Here is a 15,510-nt window from a genome sequence, read left to right on the forward strand (position 1 = left end):
TTTTCCTTTTTCAAATTTCGGCCGGGAACGAAGCTGGCGGGCAGCGGCGGCCGAGCATGGCCGGGGCAGCGGCGCGCGGACCCGAGAAGACGCCGGCTTCGGCAGAAAGCGCCCGCGAACTCGTTTTGAATTGGCTTTCACCTGTCCCCCCACCAACACCCCTAGAGCCAGAAAGCCTAAACCAACCCCTAAATCCCCAATAAACCGACCGACCCCTCCCACCAGCACCTCCAGACAGACCGAGGGGCTGAGCGTCTTCCAGCCGCTGCTCAGCCGAGCGGGAGAGGGTCGGGAATGAGGCTGCAGCCCGGCGGCTTTGGGAACAGAACTCGGACAAACGAATCCTATTAATTAAAGACAAATCTTCGCAGAGAGTGGGGTTCGTTTATTCCTTTATTTCCTCAAAAACGGGGATCAGGAGTCGGGGGAGCAGCTGGGTATTGTCGGGGCTGAGCCCAGGTCACCTGTCCCCGACCCCTCTCTTAACTCTTGGCTGAAAATGACCCAAAATGCTGTGGAGCGTGGCGGGGCCAGTTTCAGCCCAGGCACCGCTGTCCCTCACTGCCTCCAAGACTCTGGTTTTCCCAGCCCATCTTTCTGCCCTACTCCTCCTCCCCATAACTGGGTTGCGCTGGAGAAAGGGACACCCTATACCCCAAATCTACCTGCCCTGCCCCGGTGCAGGTGGAAAAGGGATCCCACAGCCGAGTTTTCAGGACCTGAACACCCGGACTGGACAGGCCATTCCTGAAGTTCAGTGGGGTTGGGAGGGTCCAGGGCGCGACCTCTAGTTACAAGAATCAGGGGACTGGCCAATCCTCTAAAAATCAGGCTCCAGGGCGCGATCTCAAGCCCCCTGCTCTGTTCCCAACAGAGTCCAGGGCGCCAGCAGCTAGTGCGGGCCGGTCAGACAGTGTCTTGATAGCAGCTGGACACCAACCCACTGGCCAGCTCCCACCTGAAACCTCAACATGGCCACCCCCACCCACACATATATCCAGGGGCTCCCACCCGCCAAAGGAGCTCACCAGCCAAGGGGTCAGTGCCCCCAGCCTAGAGGCCGAAGGCACAGCTGCCCAACGCTGCTGGGACAAGCATGTGGCACTTTCACCGCCAGAGAGTGAGAGAAATTCCACCCTGAGTTGCTGACGCTTGGTGAAAAGCAACATTTTATATGGGATGAAGTTCATTCCCTATTTTTTTTTGAATGAGGTCTCCCTCCACCAAACAAAGCTTCTTGTCCAGGTCAGGGGTCGTTAAGGGGGGGGACTCAGCAGTCTTACATGTGCCCCCCCCCTTCTGGGTTCTGGGGCGAGTTGCAGCTGTGGGACAAAGCTTGGTCTCAGACAAGCGGGCAGAGAAATGTGCTGGGACCCAGGCTGGTCAGCGCAGAATGGCTCTGCCATCCCCTTCTCCAGACGGTCCCATCAGATCACCCACTCCTGGACAGTCTGGATTTCAGCCTCTCTCCCCTTTTTGGGTTGAGGGTGAGGACAGAGAGACTGGGCCAGAGACCATGGCATGGGGGGATATGGGGTGCCACTAGTTTCTAAGGATGAAGCTCCAGGCAAGGATAATAAACAACCTAGTCTTTTATTTGCCCAAGGCCAGCTGTTGCAGGCACTGAGGCCCCAAGACTTCCAGAAGGGATGAAGGAAGGAGGAGAAAGATCTAGCCTGCCAGGCGCCGCCTGCCTCGCCCTGCTTCCTGCAGGTGGCGGCAGGATGGCGGTGTTTACATTTGTGCCCTCAGGTATTCCCAGGTTTTGAGGTGCAGTCATGTTCAGTTGTGGAGGAGGAAACTGAGGCACACTGGCCCCAGGCCTCTATTTGCCAGTCCAAGGTGGAGCATGCGCCCTCCCTCGCTCCACCTCCACAGGAGCTGAGGCAGCCTTTGCTGGGGGAGGGTCTCAGGAGCCCATCTGGTGGCCTGTGTGTGTGTGGGGAGGCCGGCCAGGGTCAAGGGCTGGGGATGGGGGGAGCAGGAGGAGGGATGTGGTTGGAAGAACAGCTGCTGGATGGGGGCGAGGGGGGTCAGCCTTGAATAGGGGACCCCAGCTGGGGTTCCATAATGATATCAGTGGGGGACACGCAGAGACCCTGCTCTCCAGATGGGGAAACTGAGGCGGAGACTCCTTCAATCTTTGAGAAGGGAGGGGCCTCCCATCAGTTATTCGGGTCCATTCATCTTCCCCTCGAAGACACTGTGGCCCAGAGCTGGAGCGCCTTGTCGGCGGTCACTCGGTGTTTAGGTTGAGACACATGGGGTAGAAGGCAGCTGGGTCACCTGGCCACAGAGCAACCCTCTCCCGACAAACCAAGGGGTGCCCTCCCCCACTTCAGCTGCGGGTAGAGCAGTGACACCAGCCGCCTCCCGCCCCTGCTAACGGGAGAAAGGCTCATTTTTAGCAGCTGGCCTCTTTTCCCTGCCTGGAGGGAGCTCAGGGCCGGATCAGGGAAGCCAGCAGCGGGGGACAGGCAGAGCCAGGGAGGGCCCAGGGGCTGTCCGCCTGCTTCCTTCCCCCCACCCCAAAGGGCCGGGCGTTGGGGCTAGCCGCCGTGCAGCGTGGAGATGAAGAGGACGCAGTCCTGGTCCTGCAGCTGGTAGTCCAGCTCGCCCTGGCCCGGGAGAGAAAGAAGACCGTCAGGGGCACCTCTCCAGCTTCACCCAGGTGCTGGGGGTGGGGGGTGGGGGTCAGCTGCTCAGGGAAAGAGAGAATCTACTGGAAAAATGGGTACCCTGCCCACTAGCTGGCCCATCTCTAGGATGACGGAGAGCTCCCCAGCTCTCCCTTCCTTCCTGGCTCTGGCAAGAGGCTCGAGCAGCCTCGGTCTGGAGCCAGAGCAGGAGAGAGGACTAGCCACCGGCCTGTCTGGGCCTGAGGAGTGGACCGAGGGCAAGCGGGGGGCAGGGAGGGCCCCAGGTACTGACCAGCAGTTCCCAGTCGGCATCGTTAATCAGCACCAGAATCCCTGGCCGCCTGTGGGGAAGACGGTGGTGAGCAGCAGGGAGCGGAGGCCGGGAGGACATGGGGGCAGAGAGGCCTAGCCATTTGGGTGGCGGCGGGCATGCGGTGGGAGCCTCTTCTCTGAGGCGGATCCGGGGGGTAAGCTCCCCCAGGAAGTGGAAACGACAGTCAGAGTCTGAAGACAGTCATGGTGCTCGGGGCAGAGGCAAACGGGTGCAGATTCTGGCACCACCTCCCGTTTTGTTTCTCTGAGCATCAGTTTCCTCATCGACAAAGAGGGTGCCATCCTCACAAGGGGTGGGGAGGATGAAGGGGGCAGTGTGTGGGGGGTGCCTGCTTGCTAAGGTGTCTGTGGGGTTCACCACGAGCAGTGAGGTGTAACCTCACTAGGCCTCCTGAGCAGCCTGTGGCCTAGGGCTGGGCAGGCTGACACCTGGACACCTGGCTCCACCAGCAGCCCTAGGAGCACCGCTGTGTTTGGGGGCGGCCTCTCCGGGGCGGCCAGGGTTGGACAGCAGCCCTAGTCCCACAAGTGCTCTGCCGGCCTCTGATCCACGCGGCTGGCCTTGTTTTAGAAGTGACTTCCTGGCACGTGAAACTTGGCTCCTTTCCTAGGAGGCTGAGCTGGGCCTGGGCTGGTCAGGGGTGTGTGTGTACATCACAGTGAGTCCCTGGAATCCCAGACCTGCCCTGTTCAGCATCTACTAGTCTCATTTCGGTTACAATGAAATAAAACTGATCTTTAGTTTCTTAGTCACACCAGCCACATTTTAAGGGCTCAACAGCCTTAAAGGCCTAGCAGCGACCACATGGCCAGCACAGCTATAGAACATTTCCGTTACCAGAATGTTCTATGGGAGAGCAAGACTAAGTCCCAGATTGCCAAGGGATGAAAGGGACCTTGGGAAGCATCTTTCTGTTTTCCTTTCTGCTTGGACTGGGGAGCTGAGGTCACAAAGGGAAGCAACTTGCCTAAGGGGCTGCGGTGTGTCTGTGGCAACCAGAGGTAGAATCCAAGTCCCGTTACCCAGACTTTGACAGCTCCACCAACAGTCCAGCGTGGTAGCAAGAAAACTCAAACAAACCTTCTACAAAGCTGGACTCAAGCGCCTTTTCCCTGGCGGGGTGAGACGATGCTAGAGGGGAGACCAGGCCAGGGAAGGCTGCGCTGCACCCCGAGAGAGGCTGCAATCTCCTCCCCGCATCCACCCTCCTGGGGAAGGGAAGAGGCACTTACACGCTGTCTCCCTGGATGAACAACTCTGGCCGCTCCTTCAGCAAATTCTTCTTGATCCAGACAAGGAGGTTCCGGATGTCCCCTGCAGAGGAAGACAGAACACACTCTTGTCAAACCTATGGGGCTCCAAGCTCCCGGAGCCTCACCTGCACCGGAAGGATGTGACCGGGGGGCTGAGAGGGCCAGTTTTAGGCCATGACCCTTGAATGCCCCATGGTGGGCAACCGTGTGGGGGGAGGCGAGTGACATGCCAGGGGCCTTCAGAGACAGTGGCACCTGGCAATGCTGATGGCTGGCAGGGGAGGCAGGAGGGACCCAAGGCAGACAGCAGGAAGAACTGTCCATGGGAAAGGGGGGACAGTGACCCCCACCCACTGTGCCAGAAGATGGGGTGACTCTGCTACAGACAGGCTCCCGATGGGGCCTGAAGGAGCCCCTCTACCTTTATCTCTCCAGCCAGTCCCAGATGGGAAGTAGGCTCTGCTCTTGGAGGGGTCTGCATATATTTCCCTTTGTGAGGGAAGAAAAACAATTGCCTAGCCGATAACATCAGTTAATTTCCTCTGGCAGAGGGAGAGAAGGATCCTTCACTAGCCAGAGACGCTGACAAATCACTGCCCACTGTTCCCCCTTCACAGAGCACCCCATCCCCTCAGACCGGGGGGCTGACCACCCTGAAGAGACAAGAGGTTCGCAGTCAAAGGGCCACTCCTGCTCATCTGGTCATCTGAGCTCTGCCTCTTTGTGGTTCTGGGCCAGCCACACTCTCTGCCCACCCTGTGGTGGCTCAGAACCACCTGTCCCCAGAAGCCATGCGTTCCCGGGGCCATAGCACACTGGAACCTGCCTCTGGAAACTCCCTGAAGCCTCTGGCTGTCAGTTTTGTGCTCCTCAATCAGCCTGAGGTGCAGGAGTTGCTTCTCTCCCTGAGATTTGTGGACATAAGGTCTGCGGCCAAAACTAGTCTCTGGGAAGCCAGCAGAGCCTTGGGGCTAGCCACCCCTACCCCATGCGTATGGCTCAGAGGGGCCTGCTGCCCTGGCCCCAGAGCTAGCTGAGCTGGAGAAGGGCCCCGGCAGCACCGTGGGTGCTTTGCCTGAGTCAGTAACCAGGCACTTCAGCAAGGGACGGGGAGGGGTCAGCTTGACTGCTGTGTAGGCCCCGCTGCCTGAAGCCCTGCACCCAGCCTTGGGCAGAGTGCTACGCGCTGCTGGGGCAAGCCGGCAGCTGAACTCTGGCAGGCCTGTCCCTGGATGGGCTGGTTTGCTCTGCTCTGTGCCAAATCTCCTGGATGGCTCACCAGCAGAGCACAGGGCCAGGGGCAAAGTGTCCAGGGACTGAGACTTTGCCTTCCAATTTCAATGCCTACTTTTTAACAAAAAAGCAGATTGGCGTCCTCAAGGCCCCGGAGCGGGCAGAGGATGGAATGCTGCCTCTGACGAAAGGGCCTCCATTTGGACTTCTGGCTGCATTCTCCCCCCACCCCCAGGCCCGGGTTTCAGAGGCTTCCCCTTGGCCTCCATCTTGGCACTGTCTGGTGGGCCGCCAGCCCATACATCTTGTGGCCGCTCGATAGAGCCGCCGGGGTCTGACATATTCATCAGCCAGTGCTGGCGGGCGGGGTCGGGCCTGTGTGCGCCGAGGCACTGTGAGGACAGGGCTGTGCCTGGCCTGCGGACCACCAGTGGCCAGTCCGTGCAGAACCAGGACCCCGTGGGGTTAACAAACCTGGCTCCCCCGAAGGAGATTTCTGCTCCCCTCTGGATAGCGGGGGCTAGGAGAGGCTAGTGGTCATGTCAGGGTCATCCCAGTGATGGCACCATCATGCAGTCCCAGAGGGATGGGCTGGGGGGTGAGTCGGCTGCCGGTGCCGGCTCATTTATCATGATGCTCCTCTTTGCTGAGGTCATTCCCTCCCTCCTCTACACCCCCAGGCCTGCCTACATTCTTGATAGCCTGTTACCATGGTGAGGCCCCCTCATCACCACCCGTATTGTTCCCCCATGCCTGGATTTGGGGGTGGGGAGAGGTGGAACTCTCGGCTCCCTTCGCAGGCTGCAAGGGCCACTCGGCCTGGCCTGAAACACACCCCCTGGGACATCTTGCTAGGCTTGCTGAGACCCAGACAATATGCAAATGGCCTCCAAGCCAGATGGTGGGCTTCCAAAGGCGCCCAGGGGAGGAGGAAGGGTTAAGCAGCGTTGGGGTTAGTGGTTTGGGGAGGCTCTGGAATAGATGGGGCAGGGTACCTCACACTAACCTCCCCCCTCCTGCTCACCTCCCCAATCCTTGGAGGGGGATTTCCTGGCTGGGATCCCAGGCCATTAGTCACAAGACAAATATTTATTGAGTAACTACTACACGCCAGGGGCGAGGGGGACAGTGGGAGAGAGACGGGCACTACTTATTTCACTGGTGGCGCCGATGCCATCTCCCTCGGGTCACCCTTGGCAAATGGAGACAAAAACCCAAGCTCCAAAGAGCTGCTGGGAGGGTCCAAGCAGAAACCAGCCTGGGGCATGGCAGAGGCCAACACACAGGATGATGGGACATTTGCCCACCGTGACTCAGGATCCTTCCCCCGGCTGCTGGCAGAGGACACCCCATTGCCTCTCGCGGACGGCTCCCACTGGAGTCTAGTGCCCCAGTGGTCGAGTCCTTGTCTGTTGGCAGAGCCCCCAAAGGTGCCGGTCCTAGGCCCTCAGGTCAGGAGAGAAAAGAGCTCTGAGAGGGCCACAGACCCTCAGCCCCTTGCACACGCCCAGCAATCTGTCCCCCATAGGTGGCTCTCCCTCAGGGAGCCTGTATGAGCCAGAGGCCCAGTCCTGCAGACTTGGCCTCTTCTCTTCCCGGCCTCCAGCGCTCAGGTCCTCACCCAGTCCACCGGGCTCCAGGGCTCTTCTGGGAGCCCACCCCAGGCTGTCCTTGAAAAGGGAGAAGAAAGAGCTGGGCTGGGGGGAGTAAAAGCATAGAGAGGGGGGTAGAGGAACATCAGAGGGGCTATTTACAAGTGAATGGGGGTAAGAAAGGAGCAGTTTGTGGGCTAAACTGGCCTCAGAAGGAGGTTTACAGATGTGTGAGGGGACGCTCCTCATTGTTTAATTAAGCAGAAAGTGGATCTTTTCAAAAGCAATTTTGCACAGGGACTGGGAGGGGCGGGAGGAAAGAAGGGAGGTGCCGGAGGGGATCAGCAAACAGGCCCCAGAGCAGAGAAAGGAACAGCTGGCCCCAGGGCGGCTGTGAAATGCATGCTAAGCAGTTTAAAGAGCCCAGGAGCTCGCTGGAAGGCCTGTCTTCCCTCCCCAGCCTCCCTTTAAGGCTGCCCGCTGCCTGCTGCCCGCAGGGAGGTGTGAGGGGCAGGCAGAGGTGAAGTAGACCCACCTCCTCCTGGGGGCAGGGGCAGGTAATGTCCACGCCCAGACAGCCTGTTCCCAGACATTTTGGGTTTGCTTCAGGCCACTGATCAGCCATGGGCTGGGAGCCTGGAGCGAAAGGGGTCCTTGAAGCATAAAGGCCTGTTGCCAATGGCCTCTACGCCCCAGACAGGTGGGTACCTCCCACTCCTGCCAGTCAAAGAGCCTGCCTGCTCCTGGCACTGACTGTTAAGACATTTCCCAACCCTTCCCAGATCCCCCCACCCCCAACTTCTCATTGGATCAACACTCCCTACTTCATAGAATTGTACACACTTAGATCTGGAAGCAACTTTTTCAAACTGTGGATGTCAAACAGGTAGCCAGCTCAGTAATGACTCAATCCAGCCTGACTGCCCATTTCGCAGATGGGGAAACAAGGCCAGCAGGAGGAAGTGACCCACGAGGGCACACTGCTTCGGCCGGGCTGGAAGCTCTTCCCTGGCCTAGGACCAGAAGCCCCTTTGTTTGTGAGACTTGTCACAACCCATAATCTTAAGGCTGCTATTTTCCCTGCTGAAGTCTCCAAGACCTGCTCAGCCAAGTGGCAGCCCCTGGGCTGGGAAGGCTGCCAGATGACAGATCTGGGCCCAGGCCCAGGAGGAGGGGGAGAGGAAGACACGCCGGGCTCCTGCCTTCCCATTGGGCTCCCATGTGCCACAGTAAGGCCTGGCAGCTGCTAACTGTTCTCTGGCTAAGAAGTGACCCGTGCCTCTGAGTACAGCCGGGCAGGGAGTCCCAGATAGAGAGCCCCAGTCAAGGGCCCCAAGAAGGAGCAAGGGGCCATTTCAGTGGCCCTCCTCTGCTCTTATCTCTTCATGCCAGGGTAGAAGAAGAGGTCCCCACCTAACCCCTAATGAGAATGAGGATCAAAACACTGGGTCTTAGCCCCCCCATGACCTGAATAACTGGACAGATCACACTTGCTGAGGCTGAGATCCTTGATAATACATAGTATCAACTGGGGTCATCTTGAAAATTAAAATAATAGCTGTTGAAGGTGTGAATGAATGCATGAAAGCAAAAACGCCAGAAAATACACTACAGGTCTGAGATACTGGGAGATTTGGGGAGCCTCATGGGATAAATGGCGCTAGCAAGGACTTTGAGCCCCTGAAATGCGGTTCTGAATGCCAGGCTGCCATTTATTTTTTTTTCTTTTTTCTTTTTTTAAAGATTTATTTATTTATTTATTTATACAAGCACTGGGTACAGTCAGAAGCGCGGGAGGGTGAGGGAATTCACCAGAGACAGAGCGGGGAGCAGAGCAGGCAGAAGGACCGAAGTACACTGCTGAGGGGAGCAGCGGGCGGCAGGAGAGGTCTGCGCGCCATGCGGGACCCTCCTCCGGTGGCCGGGGAGCAGCCGGGGATCGAACCGGTGCTGCAGAGGCCGCGGGCAGCTTCACAGCCCAGCGCTCAACCGCTGCGCCACCGAGGAGGCCCCGAGGCTGCCATTTAAATAGCTGCATGAATAGGGGCAACACCCTCGATGTCTCTGAAATGGGAATAATAACAGCAGCTACCTCCAAGGAGCTTGTGACAGTTATTTGCATCTACCATGCCAAGCTCAGCCTGTGTCCCTGGAGAGACTGGCCTTTTTTCGGCATGTGGCCACCTGAAGGCCTTCTGTCCAGGGGGCCTTCATGAGGGGACGACATTGTTGGTCCCCTGCACCCTTGTTCTCCCTCCAATTTATCCACTGGCTTCTTGTCCTCCCGTAGGTCTTAGTCCCCAAGTCACCTCCAGCAGGCACCTCCCCATACCACCTGCTGTACCATCCGAGGCCCCTTTTGATGTCTCACAGGTGGCCGCGCTTGCGCAACTGCAAGTTACAGGCTTGGACCTGACTTCCTCGCTTATGACTTCACTTCCATCACTAAGCAAGGCCCTCGGGGCAAGTCCCTGGTCTGCTTGGGTCACACTGAATACCCCGCTATTAGTACGGGGCCTGGCACAAAGGAGGCCCTCAGGAACGCAGCATGTGCCAACTACATGAACAATAAAGCACTGGCTACCATCCCTGGCACCAGTGAGCATTTAGCCAACAATGAAGGAAGGGGCTAGAATGATGAAATTTGTAGAAATGAATGAGAACTTGTGATGGTTTAATAAGCTTCTTGCCAGATCTTCCAAGGCTGAATCTTTTGAGTATTCTGACAGCCCTGTTCCCTCTCCAGGCTGCAGGCTGGATGTCAAACAGCCACCTTTCTCAACCCCACTAGGGGCACAGGCAATCCCTAGGCCTGACAGTCAACCCCAGCCACATGCCCAGCCTGGCACAAGGGGGCAGTGCTCAGCTCCCTGGGGAGCATCTCCCAGCCTCGAGTGTGGCACACTGACAGCCCTGCATCCCTGCTCTCCTGCCCAAGGCGGGCCCACAGACAGCTTGGCAGCCGGTGAAGTCGGACAATTGTTTGATTCTTGGAAGAAGCATGTTGCCTTCCAGAAGAATCCTGTTAAACCTCACTTGACTAGTTGCTACTGCACCCTGCCTCCAGGAGCCTCACTGCTCCACTCCCTAAAGCCAGTTTCCTTTCTCCCCAGGAACCCCTCAGCCCTAGGTCGAGACAGCTCCCTTCCTGAGTGTTTCTGAGAGGCCTGCTGGGGCCACACAGACCCCCACAGTGGGGTCGCTGCCTTGCCCCCAGGCCACACTGCTATTCACCAGTGGCAGGGAAACTTTTCAAAACCCCCCATTTGGAAGAGAGACTGGCTCTTGTTCATGCTGTTGCCCCAGACTGGTACACGGTCTGCCCCCCAGAAGATCTGCAGTATCCCTTTGCTAAAGAAAGATGAACAAGTGTTGGAATGAACAAATGGGGAAACCCCTCCTGTCTCCCTTAGTCAACCTTCCTCTTCCACCTCCTTTTGGCAGCCGTGCATCTCCTCTCCTAAGTCCCGGAGCAGGTGGTGAGCCCATTCGCCTGGCTCTATTCTATTCTATTCAGAGAACTTGTCTCTGCTGCCATCTAGCCATAGCAGAGCAGCCTGGTACAGCTTGCTTACTCCTCTTAGCCACTCTCAGCGACAGTCTACCAGCCCCACTTCACAGAGAAGGGAAGGTCATGGGCCTAAGGTTCTAAGGGGATTTAAAGTCTGAATCCATGGGACCTCCCTGGTGGTGCAGGGGGTTGAGCGCAGCACTGTGAAGCTGTCCGCAGCCTCTGCAGGTTCAATCCCTGGCAGGCCAGGGAGATACCCAAATGGCCCAGCAGACCTCTCCTGTCTCACCTGCTGCTCCCCTCAACAGTGTTTTCGGTCCATCTGCCTGTTCTGCTCCCTGCTCTGTCTCTGATGAATCCTCTCACCCTCCTGCACCTCTGGCCTATACCCCAGTTTTGTATGCATAAATAAATAAATCTAAAAAAAAAAAGTTTTGAACCCAGAACCTGGTGTGAGTTTGAGTGATTCTCGGAGACTGGTGCAATGGCCCGGGGTGGGGAAGGGGGTTCAGAAAGCTCATACTTGGGGGTATAGCTCAGGGGTAGAGCGTTTGACTGCAGAAAGCTCATACTCACAGGGCTCCTCCTGTTGGGGCAAGGTGACCTGATGCTTTTTTACACCGTCAAACAGGAGCTCCGCGCCGCCTCTGTAGAGGAAGGAAGAGAAAGACAGCCAGGTGAGCACCTGCGGACAGAAGGTAACTGATGTAAACCGAGGACAGGGCTGGACTGGGGCCTGAGAGATACAGAGGCCAAGGTTCAGGATCCTCTGGGGTACCGGTGTCTCACTCTCAAATGTGACATTCTGACTGGGCAAGCAAGAATAAGCTTTGCTAATAATCCGGTGCCAAAATCTGTAGACTCTCATCTCACTCCTCTGCTTTCTCAAGAGGCAGCCTAGGCCCGTGTGCAGAGCCTGGGCTTTGGAGCTGTTGCCCCGAGATGTGGACCCAGTTCCCTCTGCCTGGCCCCGGACCTTGGGCACCTGACATCTTCTCAAGCCTCAGTCTCTCCATTTGCAAAAAGATTGAGGAGCCACCATGAGGCACGCTGGAGACCCTGTGTGTCCAGAAGCTTCCTCTGGCCAGGTGAGAATTTGAAAACACATCTGTGCCACCCACTGCTGGCCTGGTGGGCACAGAAGCTAGAGGGAGATTTTTCTGGGCTTAGCAATAACCTTGCCATTCATCTCCCTTCAGCCTCAGGGCATTCCAGGATAGAGAGGGAAGAAGCAGTACTAACAACCTCCCAGGGAGAAGCTGACTGCGGCCCAGCAAGTTAAGTGACTAGTTCAAGGTCAGACAGGCAATGGCTAGACTAAGATTTGAATTCTAACTTGTTTCTGTTCAATGCCAGCAGACTTTGCACACACATACACAAAATACAAACAAACCCAGATTTTCCAGAGGCCTGAAAGCCCCTTGAGGGCAGAGTTTGGTTCACTTCTGTGGGCCAGTACCTGGCCAAGGCAATGTGAGGCCAGCAGAGATGCTGGGAGCCAAGTCCAGAAGCCAGGGTTTATGAGGCAGACATCAGGGCTCTTGGCCTGCACCCCTTCTCACTCTGGGCCTCCTGACTCCATCTCAGGCTTCACATGCATCTTAACTGAGAATGCAGCAACAAACTTTTGATGGCCTCAATGTCTCCCACCCCACCACCCTTTCCCAAATTCAAAGAACAGAGATGTCCTCAGCCAGTCCACTGGGAGGCAAAGGCAAGGCAGGCATTGTCATGGAGGAAACATGGGGCGACTGTCATCCAAACAAGGTCACGCTTTGTTGACGCAGAAATGTGGAGGGGGAGAAGAGGCCCATCTGTGGCCGCGCGCAGGGCCATTTCAGCTGCGAACCCGCACAGAGCCTCCATTTATCCCCTTCCAAGAGGCCTGTTCTCTCCTGGGTGGGGGTTGGCACATGAGGCAGCTGGGGTGGGGGAGGGTGGAGGCAGGGGGCTCAGGAGTTGGGGGTCAGAGAAAAGAGTGGGAACTGGAGCCACTGAGACCCAGGCAAACAAGCAAGAGTGGCCAGACCTGGTGGTGCCAGGCTCAGAGGCCCAGGCTGTCTTTCCCTTTATAAGGAGATACAGGGAGAACCAGCATGGCCCAGAGTGACCTCAGTGCATAGCCCCCAAGGGAGAAATTGGCAGTCCTGCTGTGGGCACATCTGGAGGGAGGAAGATGCAGGCCCAGCCTCTGGAGTGATTCAGGGAGGCAGACAAGTGGATGGTTTGGCCCCAGGGGAGAACCAAAGCCAGAATCTCTTGCTCTTCAAACTCAGTTAAGGAATTACATCTAAAGACACTTCATTTTGGGCCTCCCTGGTGGTGCAAGGGGTTAAGACACAACCTATGAAGCTACTGGCAGCCACTGCAGCATGAGTTCAATCCCAGGCCAGGGAGCTGACCCATGTGGCCATGAGACCTCTCCTGACACACCTGCTGCTCCCCTCAGCAGTGTATTTCACTCAATCTATCTGTTCTGTTCCCCACTCTGCCTCTGGTGAATCTTCTCACCCCCCATACCTCTGGCCTGTACCCCAGTTCTTGTATGGATAAATAAATAAATCTTAAAAAAAATAAATAAATCTTAAAAAAAAAAAAAAAGACACTTAATCTTTCCTCCACTCTACACTTCTGGTGGAAGTACTTGTTGGTACCAGTGACTGGTATAGACATCCCCAAAAGTGTCTTCATTTTTTTGTAACTGATCTTCAGTTGCTTATCCTCTATATTTTTATTTCTATTTTATTTACCACCCTTTTCCCCATCCACAAGAATGTAAGCCCTGTCTAAAACAGGGCAGGACACATAGAAAATACTCGAAATATTTACCAAATGAATGAAAATGCCCACTTCTCCTACTTCTCTGACCTCAGTGGCACCCCCTCTTTGTTAATACCTCCCGGCTTCACAAAGGAGGAACTGGGAATCGGAAGAGGGAATCTGGACTGCAGGGACACAAAACATGTCTGTACTACAGACTCTGAATCCTGCATAACCTGAGAAAATGCTGTAAGGACAGTTCAGGAGGCAAGACAGAGAATGGCTGGATTGGCCACTGACAAGAGCAAGAAAGGTTGAGAAGTCTGGAAGCTGGTGAGAATCTGTCAGAGCTGGTAAAGCTAGAGGACCACATGTGCTGAGGAAAGAGGCCAAGTCTAAACCCAGACTTCAAGGTCATTTCTTTGTAAGTCTGCTCAGGTTCGGAGTGAGGAAGTCTGCTAAGAGATGCAGGAAATGAAAGACAAAACATGCACTGAGACAAGACCAAAGGAGTTTGGGTTGGCATGCATCTTGGGCATTCTTGCTTCCTGGGAAGCCACAATTCTCACAAGACACTGTGTTGGCGGATGTTAGGAGGGCAGATGATTGGGGGAATGTTGCTGTGACCCACAATTGCTCTTGGCGGTAAAGAGGCTGAGGCTGGAGATGGTCAGGTCAGAGAAGGGGTAATTAAGCTAGTGTGTAAGCTCTGGAAGGCAAGAACTATATCTTCCTCGCATGTCTTCCCACCGCTGCCACACAGTACCTCAGACAGAAGACATTTCTGACCAAAACCTCACTTGGCATAGCGAGAATGGCAGATAGGTGGATGACAGATAAACCTTAACATGGGCAATCTGCAGCTTCTTCCTTTTCAGCTTTGCTGAAGTAAGTCAAGGCAGCCAGGATCCATCTAGAAGCCCCAGGTTATGAGGGGTATAACTGGGTCAAGGGTCAGTGAAGGAAAATGGTCAAGTGGCCAGACCAGGATAGTTCTAATGGGATCCAGATAACGATATCACTGATTAAAATGCACTTACCATTCAAATGACTACTCCTTTTTTCTAAGGGACAGAAATGCTGAACACTGGAGGGCATGGACAGAGTTCCATTTATCTTTGTATCCTCAGTGCCTGGCTCACTGCCTGGCACATGGTAGGCACTCAGTAAATGACTGGTGAATGAACGATCCAGTGACAGGAAAACATGAAAGAAACTGGGGGAATCCAATGGAAGGAAAGGCATTCATGGGCAGATGTTTTAGATTCCCATCCCAGACTTTTCCTTTCATATAAGCCTTGGTTCTCCCTCTCCCTCACCCCCACCCCAGTATTGCCATGTGACTCCTTCGGGGTCTGTTTCCTTGTCTTCTCTTTAAGATCTACAATTTCTCTCAGTTCTAAAATCATGACAAACCTGTCAGTGAGAGGCAGAAGATAGTGTTTGGAGGAGACTCCCTGATCTCTGTTTCTTCAGTTATTGGTGTGTGTGCGCCCCAATTCTTGCATTCCCGTACTTCAGGGTTGGACTCCTATACTGTGTTGCTGCTTACCCCGTATTGCCAACTGACTCAAGATCTGCGGAAGGTAGTCAGCAAGTTTCCTGAATGCTGCAGAAGGACCTCAGGTCTATTTGACACCCACAAATCTTAGTAAAGAGAAGGGAGTCCCGTCTTGGTCACACATCCCACGAGAAACAGGCACGAAGAATCGCAGCCCAAAGCACCAAGTGTAATCGCAGCCCAAAGGGAAATATCAGGGGATGAAAGGTGTGAAGGGTGGCCCTTCTGGGGTGTAGGAGCGCAAATGTCAGACATACAGCCTCATCCAAAACGGGATTGGCAAAGGTAGGGAGATCGTCTGTTGAGTTCAGCGGGGTCCAAGACCTGCAGAGGGGGTGCTTAGAGCGCACCTCCCCGCCCCAGCGTGCGCAGCTATTTCCGGACTTACGGCCTCGTCGCCTAGGGAGACCGAGTCTGAGACCGGGGCGTACAGCGTAGCTCAGGGAAGACGCCGGGAGCCATGGCGCTTCGGTCGCAACAAGCGCCAAGGCAGAGGAAGGTGAGTTCTGGACACGATGGGTTCACTCCATCCCCACGGCGCCCCAGCTCTGTGACTCACCCGAACTCCACTTCCACTGACAAGGGCGCTGCCATGTTGAGGAAGCCGAGCTCACGGGAAATTTCAAC

At 55.8% G+C, this 15,510-nt stretch overlaps 1 protein-coding gene across 1 annotated transcript; it reads right to left on the reverse strand.

Annotated features, from left to right (window-relative positions):
* Positions 1-239: 239 nt before the first annotated feature.
* URM1 (ubiquitin related modifier 1) lies at positions 240-15,510 on the reverse strand. The gene is made up of 5 exons (XM_037493793.2): positions 15,443-15,510; positions 11,139-11,209; positions 4,206-4,287; positions 2,932-2,980; positions 240-2,618 (listed from the first exon to the last, which is right to left on the reverse strand). Exons 1-5 carry the CDS (start codon positions 15,475-15,477, stop codon positions 2,550-2,552), a joined length of 306 nt encoding a protein of 101 aa, XP_037349690.1. The 5' UTR covers positions 15,478-15,510; the 3' UTR covers positions 240-2,549.

Source organism: Talpa occidentalis, unplaced genomic scaffold, assembly GCF_014898055.3.
Source record: "Talpa occidentalis isolate TD23 unplaced genomic scaffold, MPIMG_talOcc4v2.1 talOcc4.7, whole genome shotgun sequence".
NCBI classification, from domain to species: domain Eukaryota; kingdom Metazoa; phylum Chordata; class Mammalia; order Eulipotyphla; family Talpidae; genus Talpa; species Talpa occidentalis.